General features: G+C 35.4%; 3 protein-coding genes and 2 long non-coding RNA genes across 6 annotated transcripts; all 5 read left to right on the top strand.

The window, feature by feature from the left end:
- Nucleotides 1-671: 671 nt before the first annotated feature.
- Nucleotides 672-3,635, top strand: LOC131540086 (uncharacterized). The gene is made up of 6 exons (XR_009271170.1): nt 672-1,989; nt 2,062-2,141; nt 2,257-2,401; nt 2,505-2,607; nt 2,752-2,829; nt 2,932-3,635. It is a non-coding gene; the product is annotated as an uncharacterized LOC131540086 (long non-coding RNA).
- Nucleotides 3,636-10,214: 6,579 nt separating this feature from the next.
- On the top strand, nt 10,215-12,363 carry LOC131540080 (fucosyltransferase 7). Its single transcript, XM_058774528.1, has one exon. It carries the CDS (start codon nt 11,104-11,106, stop codon nt 12,283-12,285), a length of 1,182 nt encoding a protein of 393 aa, XP_058630511.1. The 5' UTR covers nt 10,215-11,103; the 3' UTR covers nt 12,286-12,363.
- Nucleotides 12,364-15,382: 3,019 nt separating this feature from the next.
- LOC131540087 (uncharacterized) lies at nt 15,383-16,576 on the top strand. The gene is made up of 3 exons (XR_009271171.1): nt 15,383-15,544; nt 15,634-15,702; nt 16,491-16,576. It is a non-coding gene; the product is annotated as an uncharacterized LOC131540087 (long non-coding RNA).
- Nucleotides 16,577-20,042: 3,466 nt separating this feature from the next.
- LOC131540079 (carnosine N-methyltransferase-like) lies at nt 20,043-23,296 on the top strand. Of its 2 annotated transcripts, XM_058774527.1 has the most exons (9): nt 20,043-20,070; nt 20,395-20,552; nt 20,822-21,017; nt 21,182-21,348; nt 22,175-22,315; nt 22,450-22,628; nt 22,720-22,833; nt 22,924-23,027; nt 23,120-23,296. In XM_058774527.1, exons 2-9 carry the CDS (start codon nt 20,404-20,406, stop codon nt 23,294-23,296), a joined length of 1,227 nt encoding a protein of 408 aa, XP_058630510.1. In that variant the 5' UTR covers nt 20,043-20,070; nt 20,395-20,403. The 2 variants fall into 2 exon arrangements, with proteins under 2 accessions (XP_058630510.1, XP_058630509.1); XM_058774526.1 differs by lacking the exon at nt 20,043-20,070 and having other exon boundaries at nt 20,225-20,552.
- Nucleotides 23,297-24,061: 765 nt separating this feature from the next.
- Nucleotides 24,062-26,358, top strand: wu:fa19b12 (uncharacterized protein LOC560551 homolog). The gene is made up of 2 exons (XM_058774532.1): nt 24,062-24,442; nt 24,949-26,358. The coding sequence occupies exons 1-2, from the start codon at nt 24,062-24,064 to the stop codon at nt 25,102-25,104; spliced, it is 537 nt and encodes a 178-aa protein (XP_058630515.1). The 3' UTR covers nt 25,105-26,358.
- The last annotated feature ends 623 nt before the right edge of the window (nt 26,359-26,981 follow it).

Genomic DNA, 26,981 nt, shown 5'->3' with positions numbered 1-26,981 from the left:
GTCGTGGATTGCATGAAGTCTGTGCTTTTTGATCAGAGTACTGTTATTATAGCGAGTTACCCTTGAAAAGAGTTGAGAGTGAGAAAAGCTAATAGCACCCTCTGCAGCATGGCACTAGTCTCAACAGTACGTTGTTAGAAAAAAAAAAAAAAACAGCTCGAGTAATCAGTTCCCACAGGACTTTCGTGGTAACTAACCATTAGACACGCATCAAGGCCAGATGCTGTGGGGCAACTCTGTGGGATACCATTAACCGAAGGATTATACATATTTTAGACCAGTGGTAACCAGGGCCTAAAACTAACTTTTTGCCACACTAGCCAATGGCCGGTGGCGTAATAAAATTTACCGGCCAAAAATTCATTTTACCGGCCATGAAACTCTTTTTGCAAAAACAGGCAGTTATTACTACTACAATGACTAAACATATTTACAATGTTTTTAATTTGTCCTGCTACTGGTGTCTCTATTAAATGCATTGTCCCTCAGTTTTACCTATTAATTTTAGCCATTCAACATTACAGTATAATTTAAAGCCATTATTTTTTAACATTTAATAGGCTCTGAAATATATAACAACTTTATTTAAGTGATTTTAAAACAATCTTCACATAAACTATAAATTGTATATGCATACAGACTAATCTTTATTCAAGCTACTAAAGTTAACCAGCGACTAGAACAGTCCAATGATTTCTCTTTCTCTTTTGTTCTATGATTTACATCAATGACAGACTTCAGCAGGTTTCACTTCAAAGCAGCGCTGTCTCTTTAAAACCTGATGCCGTACATGTCGTGGATGATGGATCTGACACATATTCGATTTTCTCCCAACTCTTTTCAGTCATTTAAAACTTTATAACTCATTTAAGACTACGTTTACGAGGTAACTCGCCAAAACCTCGTATTTTGACATAATTGTGTGCGTTTTCGTCCGCTGAAGCGCTATGGTGCGCTGTCTGAAGCGACTCTCTGTATGTATACAGCCGAACGCGCAGCCTTTCAAACTATATACTGCACTGCACCGTTTCCTATGTGTCGGGTCATGAAGAATAAAGAAAAGTTAATCTTCCGAAATGAAGCAGCAAAATCTTCTCAGGTAAAAGTTATTAGAACCGTGTCTAGGGACAAGCTGGCATCACACTGCTCTGACCGTATCAGCCCGTTTGTATAGCTATTATTATTTGATTCGCTCTTGTCGCTTATGACAGAACAGCTAATCACGTTGACGTTGTCTTTGGAAAAGATGATTTTATTTGCTTATGTCAGAAACAGCGAATCTCTTTAAAACTGGCTGTTGTTTTCACTATATTGCATTGTAATATTTCATAAAAGTTGTACCCGCCAACTGGCGACTGACACTGTTACATTTACTCGCCAACGCAGATTTTTACTCGAATTTGGCGCTTGGCGAGTGTTGATTTTAGGCCTTGGTTCTAACCCTTCCTCTCCAAATCAGTAATTCTAATTATTGACATATGTCATGAATATGAAAGAGGTTTTATGCATGTTTATGACAACTGTGTCATTTGCTCAGTTATGTCATTTCTAATGCAAAGATGACATTATTTGACCTAACCCTACCCCTACACTCTTAGAAAAAAAGGTACACGGCACGCTAGTCCTCTGTTTAATCTGCACACTAACATGGTTGCAAGTTCTTTAGTTATCATGTGATGTAAGATGCCATGCAGCTCTTTTATTGACGAGCAACATACTCATATGGAGTTTCAGTGTTTCATTTAAAATGGCTATTCTTGTAACTCATCCATCCAAACAGATGCATAAAATGATTTTTGACATAAACGGAAAACAACTTGAATGTGTATCTATGCGCTTATCAGTTTTGTCTCGTATGCACAGCGCTGCATTTCAGTCGCGCGCCTCTCGCGAGAGTGATCACATAAAAGCGCGCGGCCGCTGTTTAAACTTCAACGGTTCACGGTGGGCTGACTACGCTCAGCGCTCGGGAGAACGACGATTACATTGGTAAGTGAGAATATTAATTAATTTTAGCTTATTTTAATTAATTTTACATAAACCCTTGTCATTTTTACTTAGCAACCCGTTTCTTTCAAGAAGCTAAAAGAAGAAAGGTGGTTTATCGCGTTGTCCAGGTCCGCGCAATTCTCCGCCGGGAGGTTTGTCATTTTTAACATTAATCCCTAAAGTATCTTGATAAAACTGTTGTGAATTGATCAATAATGCTGGCGAGAGTTCATGTTATAGCCTAACGTAATATTTTTTGCCCTTTAGATCGGACCTATACATATACAGGACAAGATGAAACAAAGTTTCCGTCAAATCGCCGTCAGACAGCCGTTATAAACATGAATTCAAACCAAGAAGAACAAAGAGAGAAGCAGCTGATGGAGATGTTTCCATTTTTCTGTGGATAACTGTGAGTATTTGGTGTTTGCAGTTATAGTATAGTGAAATATAAATATTTGTTTTGCTGAAGTAATTGTATATTATTCAAAACACGCTGTATTTGGTTGTTGTAGATGTTTATCTATCCCAGAGAGCACTGTTAAAGTTTTAGCTCCACCTTATCAGAGCTGAAAAGAGGAAACATGACCAACCTGCTGCAAAACAATAACACAAAAGGTACATTTATTTTTCCTAACAGTACCAACTGAAACTCATCAATCAGCTAATCTTAAGTTACTGATATCTTTTTTTCCACCTTTTATCATGCAAGTTCTTATGATTGATTGATAAATAAATAAATATTTTGCACTGTCACTGCAGGTCTGGACTCTGGCGTGCAGCATTACTTGTTTGGTCATCTACATTCAGATGAAAACACCACACTTCTCCCTAATTCAAGTAAGTTTTAATGTAATTGTGAGAGATTCTTTTCTTTTTCCTGTTGCACTGTACTCTCCATAGGTCTAATAAATGTTTATCTGACCTGTATCCCCATTTTAGGATGTCAAGCCTACTCAACGCAAAGAGAGTTAGCATCAAAATGGACGTGTCACTGACCAATAACACAGAGATGCCAGAAGTATCTGTTTGCAGTCTACTTTTTGTTCAGTATGGAGCATCCAAAATCCATCACTCAGTTAATTTCAATCATTACTATTTAGCCCTTCCCAGTGCTGAAATTGTCCTGGGTCCTTTGTTTTTATTGTTTAAATGCTTATCTGAATGTAAAATTAATATTTAATGCTTATAAATAAATAAAAAACAATACTATGGTTACTCTTTTAGCTCCCTTTTCAGAAATATGTGGTTCACCATTTTTCATGGGTTACAGAACTGGGGAAAGTTGCAGCATACAAAAAAAAAGTCAAACTACTTGGTTTATGGGTTTATAGGAGAATGTGGAGTAAATACTTGACATTTATTTAAGGTAAAGGGTAATGACCTGGTGGTGAGATGCAAAATAAGATTGTCATTAATATACTATTTGATGACAAACTTCACATTCTAATTCTACTTATGTATTTAATTTTTTTAAGTTAACTTTATTTATTTGTGCAAGTTAACATTCAATTATTATTTATTTATTTTTGGTGGTGGTTTCTAGCAATCAACATATATTTGTGACTGACATGTTGGATGGGTGAGTAAGGTGGAGGGGGTTGAAAAAAACAATATTTCTAAAATGGAGAGTGCTATTTTAGGTTGACAGGTAAAATATATATTTTTTAAGTATAACTAAATAAAGAAGCATGGATTTATGTTAATCCCTGTAACTGTTGCACTATGAATTGCTGTGTTATATATTGCTTGTCATTGTAAATGCTAATAAAAGTGTCTTAAATGATCACACAACTCCTTGATGTCTTATGCTTATAGTATTTCAGTTTTTCTAGTGATAAAGTAGCTATATGAGCTGTTAAAGTCTTAAAATGTAATTAAAATAAAACAAAAATTTAATCCCAAAAATGATCCCATGATGGGAACCCCTAAAGGGTTCTATATAGAACCTTTATTCCTGGCTACAAAGAACCCTATATAGAACCTTTTAGGGGTTCCAAATACGTAGCGCCTGATAGAACCTTTTAAGGTTCTATATAGAACCTTTTCTTCTAAGAGTGTACCCTTACCCCTAACCCTAGCCCATAACAAAGACATCTCAAACAATGTCATCTTTGCATTAACTGAGCGAATGACACTTAATGACAGTTGTCATAAACATGCATAAAAACCCTTCATATTCATTACGTGTCATGTCATGATTATGTCATAGATTTAAACATTCATTGTTCTTTTTTGCATACTTTGCAAAAATGTCACTGCAGATCCCTTACGAAAATTAACCATGGTTTTATTGTAGTAAAAGTGTAGTAATCATGTTTTTTGTTTGTTTGTTTTTTTTGGCATATTGATTGCATTTGTATAACCACAATTTTACTACAAATACCATGATTAAACTATGGTTAGTGTAGCAAAATCATGGTTAATTTGTGGTTACCATGGTTCGTTTTCGTAAGGGATACTCTTTACAACTTTAAAGTACTTAAAAGTAGCCTACGTAAAGCTCAAATTTACAGTAACTTTAACAAATAAGTTAAAGGGTGGTTGGACGGGGGGGTAATAGTGGAACTGTGTAACAGGGGCCCTTAGTGAGGGGAGGGCCCCTAATGATATACTGATTATTATTAATATGATTGATGAGGTGTTGTGTTGTGAGGGGCCCACCCCCTTGGTTGGGTGACTGGGGCCCAACATTTGGTGCTACGCCCATTTTGTTGGTTCGACTTACTGAACGAGTCGGCTTTTTAATTCAGAACGAAACGGCTTCTTAGTGAAGCGTAACTGAATCACGAGGGAGGATTGACATTAGTTTAGTTCGCCATTTGAGTCATTAATAGATTGACGGATGAATTATGAATGTTTAATGCATATAATGCTTTTTTATATTGTTTTATTGTCTTATTGACCGGGATGTTACTGTCCACTGACTGGAAGCATCTGTCATCAAGACAAATTCCTTCACTCTTAGAAGAGATTAAACCTTTAGAGTTCAAAAAAGAACTTTAAAGTGCAAATATGAACTTCTAGCTATCAAAAAGGTTCAAAGTTGAACTTAAAGGTTCTATAATGATCCACTGGTTATTTAGCAGTTATTTTTTTGAACCTTTGTTGTGGTAAAAGGTTCATATTAGAACCTAGCATAGTTAAGGTTCTTTCATGAACCTTTTCTAAGATGTACTGTAAATACTACATTGAGTACAGTTAGAACACCATTTGCTTGTTACATTAGTAAATTACTAATTCACAAACTCAGTATTAATGAATTTACTCTTAGTCAGTTCTAATTGTGATGTCAGATGCAGTTGTGGCCTCCATCAGTTTAACCAAAATGTTTAGGCCTTGAGTTGATACAATGTGTTTCGTCTGTGCCCCATGCACCTCACATATCTCTAAATTGCACAATAACCTTTAGGGCACCATGTTGTTGTAAATTTTTAGAAAACAAATAAAAAATCACAAAAATCAAAGTTCAGTTTTATGTTCATAAATGAACAAGAAGCTATTCTGTGTTAAATTAATTATAATTAGTTAATTATGTTGATAATACAGTTTACACTGCCTCATCTTTCTTTTCAAAGCCTCTTTTACATTGACAGGTTCAAAAATAGTCAAAGATTTATTACTGACTCATTTTTTTTAATCTTAATTTAAAAAAAATAAAAAATAATTCACTTTAACTACTAAATATTGTTATAGTATAACATTATTTTCTCCTTGTTTAGGAACCACATACACCCAACCCCGTGCTGTTTATAAAGGGACGTGCCTTGGATGAAGAGTCTCTTTTAGAAATAATGATGCAAGGGGAGGAGGAGGTCTGAGAAGTAGACGATGTGAACACCGCTCTACACTTCATCTTCAACACTGAATATGTTTCAAAGTTGAGAGACACCCTGACATTCATTGAAAACTGTTTAATGTATCATAATGCCAAAACCAATATGCCAGTCACAATGGACAGTTTATTTTAAATTAAATTAATGTATATGTATATAAATGCATGATGTTGATTGTTGTTTATTTATTAATGTGTTTGTTGGTTTGTTTGTAACACATATTTATGTTTGATTGTTGTTTATTTATTTATTTATTTATGTGTTTGTTGGTTTGTTTGTAACACATATTTATGTTTGATTGTTGTTTATTTATTTATGTGTTTGTTGGTTTGCTTGTAACATATTTATGTTTGATTGTTGTTTATTTATTTATTTATGTGTTTGTTGGTTTGTTTGTACCACATTTATGTTTGATTGTTGTTTATTTATTTATGTGTTTGTTGGTTTGTTTGTAACACATATTTATGTTTGATTGTTGTTTATTTATTTATTTATGTGTTTGTTGGTTTGTTTGTAACACATTTATGTTTGATTGTTGTTTATTTATTTATGTGTTTGTTGGTTTGTTTGTAACACATATTTATGTTTGATTGTTGTTTATTTATTTATTTATGTGTTTGTTGGTTTGTTTGTAACACATATTTATGTTTGTTGTTTATTTATTTATTTATTTATGTGTTTGTTGGTTTGTTTGTAATACATATTTATGTGTTTGTGGACAATCACAGTGTTCTGTCTATATAGTGAAATTGGATTAGTAATGTATAATAATAATAATAATTTTATTGCTATCTAGAAAAAGGTTAAAAAAGGAACCCATGAGGGTCATTAATGCACCTTTCAGTGAAGGTTCCAATTAGAACCTTTTCAAAAAGGTTCAAAAATGAACCTTTAAGGTTCCTCCACAGTTGCAATCTCCAGGAACCTCAAAAAGGTAAATTTTTGAACCTTTTCTTCTAAGAGTGTGTGTGCACATTTGGCAATAAAGCTCATTCTGAATTCTAATTGTGAAAGACTTGTCTCGGTTGATTTAGTGTTTTAATGAATGAGTGATTGATTCAATGACTTGCTCATGGCAAAAAGACATTGAACCTCTGAATCTACTAAGTGTACAAATTCAAAACATTCGAGTCACTGTGATGAATCAAACTTTCCCCAGCTAATGTTTGAATAGATGTGGGCACTAGCTGAGGTGTGACAAAATTGTGTAATGCAAAGTAATATATATATATATATACACAAACACACACACATACATATGTGCTCAGAGCTCTGTAGCGTTGACCAGACGGCAACAGTTCAAAGAAGGAGTGTGCTGGATGTGAGGGGTCCAGAGTGATTTTGCCAGCCCTTTAGCTCACTCTGGATAAGTACAGTTCTTGGAGAGTGGGGAGGGTTGTACCAATATATATATATATATATATATATATATATATATATATATACAGGTGCTGGTCATATAATTAGAATATCATCAAAAAGTTGATTTATTTCACTAATTCCATTCAAAAAGTGAAACTTCTATATTATATTCATTCATTACACAGACTGATATGTTTCAAATGTTTATTTCTTTTAATTTTGATGATTATAACTGACAACTAAGGAAAATCCCAAATTCAGTATCTCAGAAAATTAGAATATTGTGAAAAGGTTCAATATTAAAAACACCTGGTGCCACACTCTAATCAGCTAATTAACTCAAAACAACTGCCTTTAAATGGTCTCTCAGTCTAGTTCTGTAGGTTACACAATCATGGGGAAGACTGCTGACTTGACAGTTGTCCAAAAGATGACCATTGACACGTTGCACAAGGAGGGCAAGACACAAAAGGTCATTGCAAAAGAGGCTGGCTGTTCACAGAGCTCTGTGTCCAAGCACATTAATAGAGAGGCGAAGGGAAGGAAAAGATGTGGTAGAAAAAAAGTGTACAAGCAATAGGGATAAATGCACCCTGGAGAGGATTGTGAAACAAAAGCCATTCAAAAATGTGGGGGAGATTCACAAAGAGTGGACTGCAGCTGGAGTCAGTGCTTCAAGAACCACTACGCACAGACGTATGCAAGACATGGGTTTCAGCTGTCGCATTCCTTGTCAAGCCACTCTTGAACAACAGACAGCGTCAGAAGCGTCTCGCCTGGGCTAAAGACAAAAAGGACTGGACTGCTGCTGAGTGGTCCAAAGTTATGTTCTCTGATAAAAGTAAATTTTGCATTTCCTTTGGAAATCAGGGTCCCAGAGTCTGGAGGAAGAGAGGAGAGGCACACAATCCACGTTGCTTGAGGTCCAGTGTAAAGTTTCCACAGTCAGTGATGGTTTGGGGTGCCATGTCATCTGCTGGTGTTGGTCCACTGTTTTCTGAGGTCCAAGGTCAACGCAGCCGTATACCAGGAAGTTTTAGAGCACTTCATGCTTCCTGCGGCTGACCAACTTTATGGAGATGCAGATTTCATTTTCCAACAGGACTTGACACCTGCACACAGTGCCAAAGCAATCAGTATCTGGTTTAAGGACCATGGTATCCCTGTTCTTAATTGGCCAGCAAACTCGCCTGACCTTAACCCCATAGAAAATCTATGGGGTATTGTGAAGAGGAAGATGCGATATGCCAGACCCAACAATGCAGAAGGGCTGAAGGCCACTATCAGAGCAACCTGGGCTCTCATAACACCGAAGCAGTGCCACAGACTGATCGACTCCATGCCACGCCGCATTGCTGCAGTAATTCAGGCAAAAGGAGCCCCAACTAAGTATTGAGTGCTGTACATGCTCATACTTTTCATGTTCATACTTTTCAGTTGGCCAAGATTTCTAAAAATCCTTTCTAATTTATTATTCTAATTTTCTGAGATACTGAATTTGGGATTTTCCTTAGTTGTCAGTTATAATAATCAAAATTAAAAGAAATAAACATTTGAAATATATCAGTCTGTGTGTAATGAATGAATATAATATACAAGTTTCACTTTTTGAATGGAATTAGTGAAATAAATCAACTTTTTGATGATATTCTAATTATATGACCAGCACCTGTATATATACACACACATTTTGTAAGACATTTATCCTTAACTGACTAGAATTTTGCTGTGTATATTGTGCTGATGATTTTATTGATTTGTTGGGGATTCAAGATCGTCTACAATGTGATGGCTTGTTTCCCTCCAAATATTTGGTAAACACCTGTCACGGACTTGTGGTTATAGTTTAACTGAAATAAAGGACTAGGAGAACGAAATAACATTAACACACTTTCCATTTAATGAACATTAAGCTGAGACCAAGACAAGGGGAAAACTGAGGACTTATAACAGGACGAGAACAAAAGAGCAAATAAGATAAACCAAATCAGGTGGGGACAATGAACGATAATTAACTAACAAGAACCGGAACTAAACCAAATAAGGGAAAACGGGAACTTAGGAGGGCAGACACGTGACAACACCTTGTCTAGTGGCTAGAAATATTATGTACCATTAGGGGAGACTGGGGATGAAAGTAACACTTTTTGTTTGAACATCAGTAACTCAGTTGTTGTTTGAGTAGATCTTTCAAACTTTGATAAAAAGCTACACATGGACTTGTACTACTACACAATCATAGATTATGAATTACAAAGAATGATATGACCTACCCCACTAGTGGGGTGAGTTGTAACACAGGCTGGGGATAGATGTAACAATGTGAGGCTATCACCATCCATCTATATTTATGCAAATTTTGGGAAATCACGTTATATAGGTACAATACAATGATTGCTAGACAAAAAAGTATTCAATTTTTTTTTCTGGATATATATATATATATATATATTTTTTTTTTTTATATGAACTTAAAAAAATTATTTTTACCAGCTTCAGCAGATTTTTGAGTTGGCTCAATTTTTTTTTTTTTACAGTGTGGTCTACCCCTCAGTTTTAATATTCATAATGTCACAAGTCAAAATAGTCAGATAAATGACGTAAACATTAATGTTCACATTTCAGACAATGTGGATTAAGTTGATATTCCTCATCATGACAAATGATCAGTATAAGTATGCACACAGCATTTTAAAAGTCAAGTGCTGACTGGAGAGCAGATTGTGGTTTTTGCACTCTCCAACTCCAGTCCACAACAGGAAAAGGAAAAAGAAAATGGTGCCATTTCAAAATATTTTCTTCCCCCCACCAAGATATTTCACTATACGACAACGAAGGCTCAAATTATTTGAATAACTTAGTGAACCACAAACGTTCAGTGATTTTTGTTGAATGTTTTTAAATGCAAACGGAATCTATACAGTCTATATAATATAGCATAATATAAACGTTGGATTAGGCCTTAAAAATTAAAATCCTCCGTGCATTATCTGTAAAATATTATCTGAACCACATGGACTATCAGTGCGTAGTTTTGTGTAATATTATGAGGCAATCTTGCTTGCTCTGTGCTCTAAACGTGCATGGTGAATCTTTGCACAACAGTTGATTTCATGTGTCCAAATTTCTGCATTGCAAAGTTATCTGCCAACAGGTGGGGCAAAACCGGATACACACTGGTTTATGTGTCATTCACCCACTAAGCAGTGACACTCTTGGTTTATACGTCATTTAACCACTAAGCAGTGATGCTCTTGGTTTATATCTTACTGACACAGTGACTTTCATACAAACAAACCGCTTACATCGATTTTCATGTTGTTTCTGGACTCTCAGCTTTAGGCAAGTACATGTTTTGATTGTGCCTGTTACTATGTTAGAAAATACAATTTACTAAAATAATAAAGATAAATATATTTTTATATACATTTGGATAGATGTAAATTATTGACCTTTACTGGGAATAATAAATATATTATTTGGCTATTGAAATGGCAGTGTGTGGTATATTGATTTCAGCTTGCTTTAGTATTTATGCAGTTTTTTTTACTTTTTTAAAGTAGCAAAGTTGTGACTAAAATGCAAAGTGATGATTTCACTTTGCATTTTAGTCACAACTTTGCTAGTTTTCAAAAACTAGTTCCCACAAGTTCACACCATCGTACTGTATTATAAGCTCAGTTCTAGTCACTACTGTCAAAACGGAAAAGACAGAGTTGATTTTATTCTGTTATTTTACTATCATATTTTTTATATTTGTTTTTATTTTTATATTTTCTGTTTATATTTCACATTTAATTCAAGTTTTAGTAATTTTGTTTTTGGGTTGTCTATATAGTTTTTATTTATTTAAGTTCATCAAATATGAATAGAAACAAAAAAACATTTACTTGTCAACTACCTAAAATAAGTATACATGCTTCAGTTAATGTTGATTTTATTTCAAGTAACAAAAATGTTTTTCATGATTTTAATTTTAGTGATCTATAATAACCCTGCTGTGACCACCTCACCACTTTGTCTTTACAGTATTTGTGCCATGCAATTAATGAAAAAACATAATCGTGCACTCTGTTGTCTGTTTGGCTTTGTGCTGCTCTACATTTTCATATCCTGGAGCAAAACCATGCCGCTCTTGAGTCAGATTGAGACCAGTGGACCTAAAAGCCCAAAGGACAATATCACCATCCTCCTGTGGCACTGGCCTTTCGGAGTTCGCTACAGACTGGAGAGAGGGGTCTGTATGGATAAATATGAAATCCCTAGATGCTTTCTAGAGGATAACCGATCCCATTTCGCTCAGGCAGATGTTGTAGTCTTCCATCACTATGAGCTCTGGACTGGCCACTCCAAACTGCCTCTCCACCTTACGCGTCCACCAATGCAAAAGTGGCTTTGGTTATCGCTGGAACCTCCTATGAACAACCACAATCTCAACAGCTACAACAGTCTGTTCAACTGGACAATGAGTTATCGTCGTGACGCTGACATCTTCATGCCATACGGAGAGATTGTTTCTAAAAGGACTAATGCCACATACGTTATTCCGAAGAAGAGCGACTGCCTAGTTTGCTGGGTGGTCAGCAAATACAAAACCAGTCAAAGTCGCTCTCTAGTTTTCCAGCAGCTGAAGAAATACATTCCATCAAAACTAATAGAAGTATACGGTCGGTGGTCCAAACGGCCGCTCTCAAACACAGAGCTGCTTTCCACAATATCTCGATGTTATTTCTACCTTGCCTTTGAGAACTCAGTATCCACAGACTATATCACAGAGAAGCTGTGGCGAAACTCGTTTCAGGCGGGGAGTGTGCCGGTGGTGCTTGGCCCACCCAGGAACATTTATGAACTATCAATTCCACCAGAGTCATTCATCCATGTAAATGACTTCAGCAGCATTAAGGCGCTGGCTAATTTCTTAAGTCAAGTGGCTGCTAATAGAGAACGTTATGAGTCTTATTTTAGATGGCACAATTACTATGATGTTAGAATGTACACAGACTGGAGAGAAAGACTCTGTAATATTTGCACACATTATGACCATCTCTCTAAGCATAAAAAAGTGTACAATGATTTGTATAGCTGGGTCAACAGGTAACTGACTTTTTCAAGGAAGCTGTTTCATTTGTAAGTGTGGATTTTCAAATAATAAATTCACCTTATCTGGTCAAATGTATCTGAAACCTGTCCAGGGACGTCAATAAGTGCTAGTAAATTATAACATTGATTTTTCACAGTGTTGCTTTGTTAAAATTTAAACAACAGCATTTTGCTCCTCATTCCAAACCTGTTGTCAACATCAGATGCCATTATGTTACTGAATATTGTTGTGTGCACTCAGCGCGTGGGAACGCCCTTCCGATTCAATATTAACAGTATGATACTGAGTTTTCATCAAGTCCTCTTAAAGTTCATCAATCCAGTTTTATGGCCAGCAATTCATGCTTCCAAATATTTAACCAATTTTTATCAAATGAACTAATTTGTAAAAATTTCATTTCATTTTACATTTACATGCTTTTCTGTGGTAAACTATTTTTTGAGACTGCCACACCTCAAAACCCCCAGAATTCTTCCCACAGAAAGCTAAAATGAGTCAGAGAAGCATGCCAGCTCACTCTTGCACCACTGGGTGTTATTTATGTGCATGCCAGGCTAAAAATCAGTTAAAAAAACTGTGGTGCTTTTCTTTGTGGCCTTGTGGTTCTTTCTTTATAAACGTTAGTACTGCTCATCCTCGATTAAACACAGACCTCGAGGATCTGGGCTCTCTGTTTTAATATGGTAGTTTATGTTAAGCATTTATGTTAAACGCAACTTTATTGCCAGATTTTGCAAATCAGTCTCAGAGGACTGTAAATTATTAGCATTTTAGATTCTTCTGGATATTTCAGTGTCGTTTTTATGTATTTTCCAGAGGTGGTTGTGTGAAACAGGGTGACAGACTGGTAAAAATAGCAGTACACTGTATAGTTATTCCAACTGTTTAGTTTTTTCTTTCTTTTTAAAAAATAAAGTTGTGCAAAGTTGAGTGAAACCATGCAAAGTGATGATTAAGTGTTCCTACATGTTCACAACATCACATCAGATCAGTATTAGTCACTTCTCTAAAGACTAAATTGATTTTATGCTCTCTCAGATCTGTGATTAACTTACCTCTTTGTCTTCACAGCCTTCTGTGCTTTTCTAAGAACTACTGACATTGTTTTAATTTGGACTGATGCAAAATCAAGACAGTATTTACCAGTTAGTGCTCTGAACAACTTCTCCTCTCTTAATGTGATGATTTGAAAACCCCGATGACATAACCGATGTTACAGAGCAAAAGATTGATGTGGCAAATGCAATTTGTAACCCATGATCGGAAAAGGCTGACAGGGGACGAAGTCTCACATCCTCTTTAACAGCGAGGTGTCTTCAACTGGCTGTTTCTGTGGTTTCCTTTTTATGCACCTTGTAGAAAGAAAGGAAAGTTTTAAATGAAGCTTTTTGGTAGGTAAGAATTTTTGTAGATATTTTGTAGTAGGCTAATATTTAAAAAGAGTAGATTTTGTTTATCAGGGCCCGTAATCAGATTTAGTAGCTAGTTTTAGTGCTAAAACGCTTTGTGAAATACTCTTAGAGCAAAAATTTAGGAGTCCTAAATTTAGGACTGACACACTCACTAATTTTAAGATTTTCTCCTAAATCGGCAAGTTAGGAGCTACTTTTAGCCTTAAGATGTTTTGTGAATACGGGCCCAGATTTCTGATAAATTCATATTTTAACGCATGTTTTAAAACCCATCAAACTTTTGTCCTGAGCCCTGGGAAGAGGATCTCATGTTACTCTCATCACTTTATAATTAGTAAACTGTTAACTTGATCATTAATTCCCTCCTATCACATACGCTCAGAACAAAATACCATATAGATATAGTCTGATGTTTCCCTTCTTTTTTAATTTGTTGCATTTAAATTGCATGCAAATAAAACATGCTAAATTAAACAGATTGTCTTTGAATTATCATGAAATTTAATGACACAAAAAGACGGACACTTGTCGCCACCTATTGTCATCATTGGTACTTATGATTCACTTAAATGCACTCTAGTCTTACAAAACAAAAGCACAAGCCTATTATATAAAAACAACTTCATTACATTTCTACACTCTAAAAAAAGATGGCTCTTTAAAGGTTCTTTACATATATTTAGAACCATAGCATTCTGAAGAACCCTTTTATGCTGAAATGGTTCTTTGTCTTAAGAGCAAGTGGCAACCTCCCGCTCTCTCTCGTGAAACCAACACGGAAGTGACTAAAACTGCAATTCATCGACTGGCCGCTGGAGGCTGGCTCCAAAAGGGAGTCAATCCCATAGACTCCCCATGTTAAAATGCCCAACTTTACAGCAGAAAAAACATGTTTACAGCCTGGTAAAAAAAAAAAAAAAAAAAAAATGTATAACTCATCCGTTTAAATTATATTAAGCCTTAAAGTTCTGCATAAGGGCGTGGCCACTTGAGTGACAGGTGGACTGCCGCTTTGCTCCAGAGTGTGAAACTCCCTAGTGCGAAACTTAGAAAACTGGCTTTGAAGATTTGTATTTGTACAGAAAAAACAATTATAGGTAGGACACTGGGAATCTGGCAATTAGATGTTTTAATGAAAATGATCTCAAACTTGATTTTTACAGCTATATTGATATTGTACTCTGGAGCACTTTGTTAGATCGCGATCTCTCTCATTTGTTTCTCTAATGAAGTGCCAACAGATATCTAAGTACACAATAAACGCGGTAGACTTTAATGGACAGTAAAACAAAGGCAGAATACCGCTGACACATTATTGACGAACGAATGCAAACACATGCAGAGCACCGTAACTTAATTGAGCTTTCCAAAACAAAATCAAAGAGCTGTAACTGATGTTATACTGTGTTCTGCCTTGGCTTCTCCGGGGCTTTTCTGCATGATACTTAAATACATGATAAAGGAGGTCATTAATGTCCCAAAATGATCAATAACTCATTTTCGACCAAAAACGAAATTATGGTGTTTTGTCTTTGCATGACGGGCGTGGTTTCAACTCAGCTTCACCCACGTCCCGCCTTTTTGCCCATTTTCGATTATCCGGGAGTGACGCGCGGCGGTCGGCTCCGCCCACTTTAGGCTTCAAAAATGCTCTTCAGAAACCTATGAGTGACGTCACGGACACTACGTCCATTTTTTTTTTTTTTACAGTCTATGGTTAAGAGTTTAGGGTTCTTTATTCCTGCCCTTTTGTTTTTCAAATCTGTAACTGTCAAAGCACCTCATTACTGATTTTCTGGAGTTCAGTGATACAACTACACAGACCGTCAACACACTCTCAACAGGTAAATTATTTCATTCTTAAATTTAAATACAAATTTAACTTAAAAATTTTAACTGGTTTCCAAACAAACATGTTCTTTTCTCTTTTTAGTTTTTTGGTCACATGTAAGAGTGAGCAGCTCTTTTAAGCTGAGGATACTTCTCTCCTCTTCTCCACTAAGTAGGTAACAGAGATATTGAATTTATAATCCATACTGATGGAATTTTTTAAATTATTACTTGGTTTTATAAAGCTATCCCATGACTTTATATCACTTTTTTTTTCTTTTACGATTGTGAAGGGCTCACATACTGTCCATGTTTTGCTACTTTTGGCCTTCGTGAACATAATTGTTTGTACATAAACAAAATGGACACACTGTAATTCTAAACTCAGTTGTGTATTTCAGATGCATCACTGTCTTAACTGTTGTTAAGAGCACTGACATTTTTGCTACAATATTACATGTCAATAAAAAGCACCCAATCCACACAACATTGTTCTTGTTGTTGTTTTAATGTAAAACCCTAATAGGCAACACTACTATATACGTATATATAAAAGGCTTAATACTGCTTTTCTGGAGCTCAGCCATTCAGCTACACAGGTAAATAATTTCTTTCTTAAAATGTCTATAATTTAACTTTCAAATTGTAACTGGTTTCCTACCAATGTCTTTTTGTCTCTTTTTATTTTAACAGAATATGTAAGTGTGACCAGCCCTGTTCAGTTAAAGATACTAATCTCCTCTTCACCACTAAGTAACAAAGATAGAATTTATGAGAGATGATGATTATTATTACTATTATTATTACTTGGGTTTATGCATAAACATACCCAGTCACGGCTATCTCATGATTTTATATCACTTTTTCCTTTTAACATACTACTTTTGAGCTTCATAAACAATTGTTTTAAACAAATGGAAGGAGACACATTGTAACTGTAAACTCATTTGTGCATTTCAGATGCTGTCACATCCTACAACCTCATCATCTGCAGAGAGAAACTGCCACTCAATCACACCAAAATATGCATAACGATGGACTTTCAGGCATCATAGAGGATTATGAAAATACAGTATTCCACTGGAACATGATCTTCATCACACTATTTTCTGTTTCTATTTTGTTTTACTTTAAGTATTTATTTATGTTCAATTTCAATTGTCATTTATTAATGTATTCTGCTGTAACTGTAATATAACTAATGTAACTGTTGTTAGAGAACTGTCATTTTTGTTACAATTTCGCATGTCATTAAAAATAAATAAATAACAGTACCTAATTGTAAAAACCCTAATAGAGGCTACAAGATAATAAAAGACCAGGCAGCTAGAGGGGTAAAAAACTATATTAATAAATCATATATACAAATAATATTAATAATACTATTAAAGATATAAATATACTAATGTACTAATATTAATGAATATAAACTACCATTAAAAAGACCATTAAGGTCCTATATAGCATTTTCAAAGCATGGTTCTTTATGGAACCCTATAAAAAGGGTTCTATTTAGCACCAAAAAGGGTTCTGCTATTGTTACAAGCTGAAGAACCCTTTTCTGGTACTGTTTAGAACCATTTTTCTTAAGAGTGTAGAATGTGTTTATTTTGTAGCATCAGTAAAAAAAAATTTTTAAAGTTAGCCTTTAATTCAATAGAGTAAAGTGATGTGAACAAAGAGAAATACACATGTAAGACTTTCATAAAAATACTTTTATAAGACTTTATAACCTTATAAAGTATTTGACATTTGATCTTATACATTTACAAAATTAGTACTTTAATAATAATAATAATTTTTATTATTACAAGGAGAAACTCTGTAGAAAGATACTGCTCAGTAGTACAAAGTACTGTTGAAAGGTGTGCTGCAAGGACAATATAGACATTTCATTTATTTTCAAACACTGCGCTTAAACTTAAAATTAAGAAATTTAAATTTAGTATGGTAACACTACTTCTATAAGGTTAATCGCTAAGGCTTGAATTGTTCTCATTTGTAAGTCACTTTGGATAAAAGCTTCTGTCTAAATGAATAAATGTAAATGTTCAGGGACAAACCCTCTGGTGCGACCTGGGTTTGGTGCCTTTGATATCAGCCAGTATACCATCTTTTTCCGATACTGTCAGGTCTTTACTGACATGTGTTGTAATTTTTTAAGGTTACAACTGTGTCATTCCTGTTGTTGTCTGAAAATGTGCATGAGCAAGAAACAGAGAAAACATTGTGAAAAATTTAGATCACATGAAAAACAAATTGCTCGATAAAATAAATAACAATAGTACTAAATGGTTATTGTAGTAATGTTTAATGAAAACTCTAATGTAGAAATGTAGTGTAAGATTTTCATGTAATAAAGTTGTGGACTCATAGTTTTGTATTTCCTGCAGTTTTTAATGACTATAAACACAATCAGTTCCTATCTTTCATCAAAGAAATGTTGAAAAACAGCATTTTCTCTTTGCAGCAAGAGCCCTTTTATTACCTAGCTTCAATAATAACTATTCTATTGTTAAATATTATATCTCAGCTCCTAGTGTTAATTACTTGTATCAGAGCTCTTGCCCACATTTTGCATACTGCGCATGGGCTTTCCCTGCTGTGTGTGCATGGTTTCTTTCTTTTCTGCTTTCTTCAAAGTTTCTTTTTCATTCTAACATATCAGAGAGTTATAACTTGCTGCTTTTACAAAAAACTGACTGTAAAACACTATACAGAAAAAAAACTGTCTGAACTGAACTGTCTGAAGTTCAGGAGAAAAAACAAAAACAAAAAAAACTTTTCAAAGCTATTCAGGGCTGAATAGGATTCACATAACAATCTTGTTGAAACTTGTTCCCATATGGAACACTGAAGAAAATTATTCATTTAATTTACAAAAAATTTTTAAGGTAAGTGGTTGCAATCAATTTATGTTAGCTACATTTAAATAAACAAATTTAGTTGACTTTCAACAAAATTTGTTTATTTAAATGTAGCTAAAATAAATTGATTGCAACCACTTAAAAATGTAGTAAATTCAATTAATCTTTTTTTCAGTGAATAACTCTTCAATATTTAAAGGAAAATACATAATTAGAATTTTATTAATTATAATTTTAATAAACCAAAATAAATAAATAAAAAAAGAGGGAAAAGAAACATTTAAGTTGTTTTCAGAGGTAAGCTGACAATAGGCCTGTAGGCTAATGTTGCATTTAAATTAATATAAGCTCTATAAGAAACATTCTCCTGCATGCGCAGAGAAGAAGATGATGAAGAAGACAAAGAACAGGTCCATAACAGCTCCAAAATATGATTCTTCTGAAGATTTATTTCTCCGAAGAGGAAAAACAGGAAAACCACTTGATTCAATCAGAACAACTAACATGTCATTCTCCCTGCGTATGCACCTTTCATTAGGCTTGTTTGAGATGAGCAAAATCTGCGCAGAACCGATCACCGGTGATCACCGCGAGGTGCATGCCGGTTAGAAAAGTGTCCGAGTTACATCCGCCTTGCTCTGATGTCATGCTCACTTGTGCCAAAAAAACTCTCGCGACGGTGAGGCGGCTGTGTCGGATTGATCAGTCGCGCGCAGTTGCTCTCCACCGACTGCGCTGATCAAAAGCATGATGGGAAACGACTGACTGACGACACAGCTTAATGCTCATTGGTTCAGACAACCATGATGTTGTGTTCTCTTCTAAAATGTTTTATTTTTAAAATCTGATTTCATGCTATTATGTATTTAAATTGTGCATGAATATTCCCAAACACTAGGACAGTGCGATCTCTGTGTGAGATATGTGATTGTTGTCATATTTTCTATAAAAATCTAAAATACATCTTTGAATTAAAATAAAAATGGATGATAAATACGCCTTTTGTATGGAATTAAATAGCAAGCGCTTTGAGTGTCTTGTTCATCATATTTATATTCATATTAAAGCAACAGAACTGAAATGATATCATGTTTATCAGCAGCACAGCACGAGTGAGAATAAAGTGATATCCGCCTTTGATCTCGTAGGTATCTGTTCACTTCTTGACTGCCCTTATTTCACTCCTCCCCTCACTGCAGCCGCCTACTCTTGCCTTCATTTCAGGCGAGGCGAGGCGCATCTCAAACAAGCCTGTTATCTGTTGTGGTTCTCTCAAGGAAGGGAGGCCTAATATGAGCATTTAACGTTTGTTAAACAGATAACAAAAGGATAGAACAACAAATAGGAATATTTATTTCAAAATTCAATAGTAGCTGGGAGAAGCAGAGAACTTAAAATGCTTGAACTTCAAACTCTCTTCAAAAAAATGATCCATCACTGACCATGCACAAAGAAATTGCATAAAAAGAGGGCATTGCAAGGAAAGCTGCACCAGAGGGAACATTTTAAGTGTCTAAATGAAAGAGCAACAATTTTGGTATTGATATGCAACACACACTGGTAGGCTATAGACAAAAAAAAAAAAAAACAATTTTTTTAAAATAAATAAACACGGATTTTTTGTGTGTTCGTGGCCAAAATGGCGAGGTTTACTGAAGACAGAAATCACGGAGGTAGGCCTATTTATTTACATGCCTGATAGCCTAGAAACATATTTGTCTGAGAGAATGGTTATCACTCAATAAAATTTTATTAAAAGATACAAAGCATAGGCTACTTGTACTACTTGGAGTTGTAGGGCATCCTTAGTGCTGTTTTTGTTGAGTCTCCCTTCATTTAAAAACGGATACTTTATAAATAAATATCTTTTCACTGTCTGTATTATTTGACACTACTCGGTAAACTCTGAGCAATGAACCCACGAATCGACTGTGCGGGTTCCATTATCCTCCCTGTATTCAGTTATGTTGTCGATTGTCGATTACTTACGCCTGCAGTATACAGCAATGGCTGACAGCACGGATGAAACAGTAGCAGCGTCCAAACCAGAGATATTTTACAACTATCGGGAGAGGAATAAATGTTCCCCCGAGGAAGATGCGCGATTAGAGAGACAACATTTCTGGAATGTTATCAACGCGTTTAAATACTACAGGTAAACACTTGATTGCTGGAGCATCAAAGATCCATCTCCTCCACACCAGCACAAGCTGAGCAACTGTTCTTCATTTGAGCTTTAATATTTAAAATTAAAAATACCCTTGTGGAATTCTGTTTATCGACCCCACTGCTTATAAATTTTGATTTGAATTTTAAAATAATGCACTGGTCCATTAAACTTAAGTCCATATCCTTTCTTTCTTCCTTTCTTTTAATTTACTTTTTCCTCTGTCCTCAATATTGCTTTGTCTTCCATGTGTTCAGAACTCACGTTCATGAACGAGTGAATCGAGCCGAGCGGCAGTTCCGATTTCTTCCAGATCACCACCAGCAACTTCTGACCAACTTCATTCCCAATCTGAACAAGATTCGCTACTGCATCGACCGAAACCAAGAGGTGCTGCAGGCCATAGTGCACAACTGCCTCCATATGTTTGAGAACATGGAATATGGACAGGATGTAGGTGGCAATCAGTGGCTGTAGGTCTTACAATTAATAATGTCGTATTTTTTATTTTATTTTTTCCATTTGGTTATTGTGATGACAGAAATGTGACTTTTTTTTTTTCTTTAGTTAGTTGTAGTCAGTCCACGATTCTATGATGTTTTCCTTGCATTTCAAAGGGTGACCCAAGGAAAGTACGGCCTTCCTCGACTTTTGACATGGACAAGCTGAAGTCAACCTTAAAGCAGTTTGTCCGTGACTGGAGTGAAGCAGGAAAAGCGGAAAGGGACAGCTGCTATAAACCTATTGTAGAGGAGATCCAGAGACTATTTCCTCCTGACCAGTGGTAAATATAATAAACATGTAATTCTGTGAAATTCTTCTCATTGGTACATGGCTTTAACTTCACTGGTAATGAACTGTTGGGGTTGGAAGGTTGTTGTTTTTTAATGTCTCTTTTGTTCCCCAAGGCTCCTTATGTGATTAAAAATACAGTAAAATTGTTATATTATTAAATAATATTCCAATGTAAAATAACCGTTTTCTATTTAAATGTATTTAAACATGTGGTTTATACACATGATGGCAAAGATTAATTTTCAGCAAACTTTACCCCAGTCTTTATTGTCACGCAATCTTTCATAAATCATTGTAATTTGTTGATTTGGTGCCCAAGAAACATTTCTTATTATCAGTGTTGAACACAGTTTTTGCGGAAACTGTGATACACTCACTATATAAATAGAAATGACTAAACAAATTGCCATTTACATGCTTAGGACGTTTGACTTGTAAGAATGTGCAGGGAAACTTCAGATATAAATACAGTGACTCGTTAGGTAGTGTTTTCTCATTAAAATTGTGCAATTTCCTATTAATTTTATAGAATGTATGGGAATACTAAGTGAATAGCAATATGATGGTGCAGTAGCTTCACTTTTTATGATTTCATGAGCAATTCATTTCTCTATTATAGATCAGTGGATACACAGCCATTCAAAAGTGTGTTTTCTTTTCTTAAATATTCAGCAAGGACACATTAAATTGATCAAAGGGGACAGTAAATATATTTATAATGTTACAAAATTTACAAAAGATTTCTATTTCAAATAAATGTTTATATTATAAATAAATTGCTGAATTTGTAATTCTTGTCATATTTCTCTCTTCAGTGACGTGTCTCAGGTCAAAGTGTTAGTGCCGGGGGCAGGTCTGGGTCGGCTTGCATGGGAAATCGCTCATCTGGGCTATTCGTGCCAAGGCAACGAGTGGAGTTTCTTCATGCTCTTCTCCTCTAATTTTGTTCTGAACAGGTAAACCACATTCTAGGATAGAAGTATCTATCTAGGATAGTGCACGTGATACTGACAGCAAATTTGAATTATGAAGTCGGAATATTTATGACATTTGTATTTATGAGGACACTAACTAATATTTTGTCTCTCAGGTGTGATAAGGAAAATGCACTGACACTGTATCCCTGGATTCACCAGTTCAGTAATAACAAAATGTCCTCAGATCAGACAAGGCCTGTGTCCTTTCCTGATGTCAATCCACAGAGTCTCCCAGCAGACTCAGACTTCTCTATGGTCGCTGGAGACTTCCAGGAAGTATATAGTGAACCTGGTGAGTTTTTGTTTATTTTAATAAACATGAACATAATTATAATTTGCACTTGCACATAGCATTAACATTTAAAGTTTTATCTTCCATACAGAAATGTGGGATTGTGTTGCTACTTGTTTCTTCATTGACACTGCCCACAATGTTCTTGATTACATTGAAACCATCTGGAATATTTTAAAACCTGGTGGTGTCTGGATAAATTTGGGTAAGTCACAGATTCTGCATAATCATTTTCAGTCAAATGTTATCTGAAAACACACATGTGGTTGAATGCTTTTTGTATTTGTTCTCAAAGGTCCACTTCTTTACCACTATGAGAATATGGCCAATGAATTGTCCATAGAGCTGAGCTATGAGGAAATAAAGGCTGTCATTTTAAAATATGGATTTGTCCTGGAGGTAAATAGTTAAACTGTTTTTCCTCCTCCAATCAATTTTGTATTTATCAGAATAAATTATTATAAATTGTATTACTGTATTTTTTTCCACAGTTGGAGAGAGAGTCTGTTTCCAGCATGTACACAGAGAATGATCGCTCCATGCTCAAGTACCTTTATGACTGTGTCTTTTTTATCGTACGGAAACCCACAGAACAGTTGATCAACGGAGGTCAGACACCTAAAGATGGCCAGATTGAAGATTCTTTACAGACAAAAAAGTCAACATGACGTTTAGAAAGGTGAAGCTCTGGACGAATTCACAGACAAATGGCCCAGTAATAAATTGATGTTTTTAATCATGAATGCCAGCATTATAGCATATTCCTGGTAATACAACAAGACTGGAGCTTTATTATGTGCTGAATTGTCTCGGATATTTACCAAAAATATATGTTATGTTTTGGTGCTTCGCTTTGCATTCATATTCCTCAGGTTTTGGGTGCTGCTTCACAACTTACTAATTGTCACTCTACACGTACATTTCAGTGTTTTCTTGCAATTGTTTACATCTTCAGAGTTTCTATGATCAAAATCATATTCCAGTCTGAATATGAATCTCTTCTGGATCTTGCACAAGTACTCCAGTGTCTCCTAGGAAATATGTTGACCATCACAATTGTACTAGTTGGCAGCATAAAAATAAAGTTGTTTTAAACTTAACAGATTTTTCATGATCTTGTACATATACTGTAATATTTTTTTTTTTTTAACAATCAATGACAGAAATTTGGAATATTGTTTCATATACATGAATGTTTATTATAAGCATTTGAGATCCACAAAATCCACAATTGTTTGGAAGGTAGTGTGAATAAAATGACACTTATCGTAACAAACGTTGTTGTTGTTTGACCTCTCTGGCCACAGAGGGCGCTATATTCAAACACTTCAGATATAACACAACTGTCGTAAACAAGCTGAGAAATTGAACCTCTGCGTACTAAAAAAAAAGTCTTGCTGCTCTTTTACAGAAGCTGAGTTTTGGTCGCACACATGACCAAACGGAGAGCAGAGAACATTTTGCCTCCCGAAATCCCTCATAAAAGATGTTTTCGTTCTCTCTCCGACAACGAAAAACCGGTCGGAGGCGTGAACGTGATCCAAAACGCAATTCCATCCTCGTTATTAACGCTGGCTGGACAACACTGCAGGAAAAGACCGAGCTATCTCGAAGATTCACCGGATACAGATAACCTACCGAGAAAGGTGGCTGCAAACAGGGTTAATTCAGTGCTGGCAGACAGGAACACGTGCAAGTCTAGAACATTCGAGGATGGTGCTGGTAGACCTGTGACGCGACGGTCATCTCGCGCGCTTCAGACGCAATCAAATAAACAGACAGACGAAGAAAATAACATTACTGCAGGAGACAAGGTAAAGTTTTACACAAACAAGTACAAGCACCTGAGCGCAAACTCTCGTGTTACTGTGTGGTGTCAGGTAGAATAATGTGCAATGCTTGTACATGAACATTAGGTGGTAGTACATGACCAATATGTTATCCGTCTACACATATTTCAATAGACATATCTATCTATCTTTATCTGTGTAGTCAGACTGTTAGCTATGTGCAGGTTTATATATGTTTATATGTACTATATCTTATACATGTATATGTATGTTCATATGGGTTATGTGTTTCTTAATGTTTCGTTATCTGTCTGCCTGTCAATTTATCTATCGTTTTATCATTCTATCTCTTTTATCTGTCGTTCTGTCTGGCCCGACTAATTTTTTTTTCTCTTTTAAACACTACTATTTTGTAAAGTCTATTAAACTTTAAGGTAGCCTACTTCAGGTTTATGCATTTACTATTAAACATCTCCCGTCAGGTGCAGGTTGTTGCTGTAGTAAACGCAGCTCTGCTTGTATCCCACTAGGTGATGCACACCGATGAGGACCTCTCTCCGTTCAATTCCTTCCAGTTCTGGCGGGTTCCACTGCCTGAGTTGGATCTCTCTCTCCTGGAGACTGAACCCTCAGCTGGGTCCCACATAGCCTCTTCCACCAAAGACTTGGAGGCGATGGAAACATGAGGAGATCCCCAATACACAGTGACATTCTTGTTAAGATGTTGTCTAGGTGTTGCCAAATTACCTGACTGGATGTGACGAGATGATTCCCCCTAGTCTGCACTAGATGATGAACATATAAACAAAGCCTTGTGCTGTGAACAGTGTGAAGGCCTCCGGCAGAAGCTTCCATTCTGGTAGAAACACATGATGGTCACATGACCTCATATTCCTGTTTTACAGAGGTCAAGTGTTCAGAAGTGTGTAAGCATATTGGACTAATTGTGTGTTGGGTTTTTTTTTTTTTTTTTTTTAATTTCAGTATAGCTGTGAAAGCAAGTGTATGTTCTTTTGCTTGAACTGAGCCTGATTTTTTTTTTATGTTTATGGTGTTCAGAGGGTATTAGCCACTTTTATTCTTTAGGTGTTTCGTTTTTGTAAACTTTAGGTCCTTGTTCTTTTTCTCTCAACAGCATTATTATTTTGACAACAGTATGTGGTACTTCCGATCTTAGTACATACAGCAAGTGCTTTGAATGTTCCAGTGGCATAGTTGCAGTGTTTTTGAAATTGCTCAATAGCAATAAAATGTATTTTTAAATACTGATATTGGCTTGCAATATCCTTGGTGAACTGTCTGGTTTCATAATTCCTTTTAAGAGGTGAAGAACTGTGAAATACAGTGTGTGATTTGTGAAACATACCTACCTCCACGCTGTTGTGTCAGGTGCTCGTGACCTTTGGTCTAGGAGGGAATAAGGGCTGATTACATGCCAACTTTATCAGGAGATTACATCGCCCAGTGATCAGCATGTAGAGATAGTCCTACTCATCTGCTAAGCTAAAATAAGCATGCAAGTAAAATGCTGCATTGGTAAGCCAAGTTTTGATACTTTGTCCTATTTGGGTGCTCCTCTGGGACTATGTTGAAATGGGATGTACATGAAAAATTAAAATAATGTACAGTTTTGTTAGAACTTAATCAAATGTAACTCAGTAATTCAGAGACATGCTTTAACCTCAAGAACAATGAAGACGTGAAAAAATTTATTTATTTTTTGGTTGACCTATACAGTAGAAATAAAATCAGAAATGGAACCATGTGAGAATCAAGCTCCACGTCTCTGATGACAGGTTAGAATTTTTTTTGTAATTATTACATATTTAATTTTAATATATTTGTATATATGCCGGTAAAGAATGTTACTGCTATGTAAAGTGGAAAAACTGATCATTTTTTTAATGCATTACTTTTGAGTGAAAATAAATTTGAGTTATAGCAAACTGTTTTTGCTATAATTCCTGAATACAATAAGTAAATAAAAATGTATGTTGGCAACTGCTCATTGTCGACATAATATATAGCCTATATATTTATGTATATATATATATATATATATATATATATTATTATTATTATTTTTTTTAAATATAAACTGATATATGAGAACAACTAGATATTTAAAAATAATGGCAGCCATCAGCTAATTTGATTTCACAAGATATATCGGGTAAGATTAAGAACGTCAAATTGTCAGTAAATTCGGTGGGCCTGTCGGAAGTACAAAATGTTGCATTCGGTTTTTGGCAGAAGGCGGCGCTGTAACAGTGGGAAAGGAAACAATTGACCGTACATACAACCAATGCATCTGGTGTTAACAAATTATATTACTACTAGTTTACAGTATCATTTTAATCAGTATCGAGTAATCGTGAGCTTATGTGCAAATGACCCCATTAACTGCTATTTGCAGCTATGTTTTCTGATTATTATGCAGCAATTAACATTGTCATAACTAAACATTGTTTGTTTGTAAAGATAGGATCCCGTGATTGGGGTCTGGCTGAACGTCGTTTTTTTCATTATTTGCGCTCCTCCTTAACTAACTAACTAACCGCGT

The sequence above is a fragment of the Onychostoma macrolepis genome, chromosome 05, assembly GCF_012432095.1.
Source record: "Onychostoma macrolepis isolate SWU-2019 chromosome 05, ASM1243209v1, whole genome shotgun sequence".
Lineage (NCBI taxonomy): Eukaryota > Metazoa > Chordata > Actinopteri > Cypriniformes > Cyprinidae > Onychostoma > Onychostoma macrolepis.
This window is presented reverse-complemented; position numbering and strand designations above follow the sequence as displayed.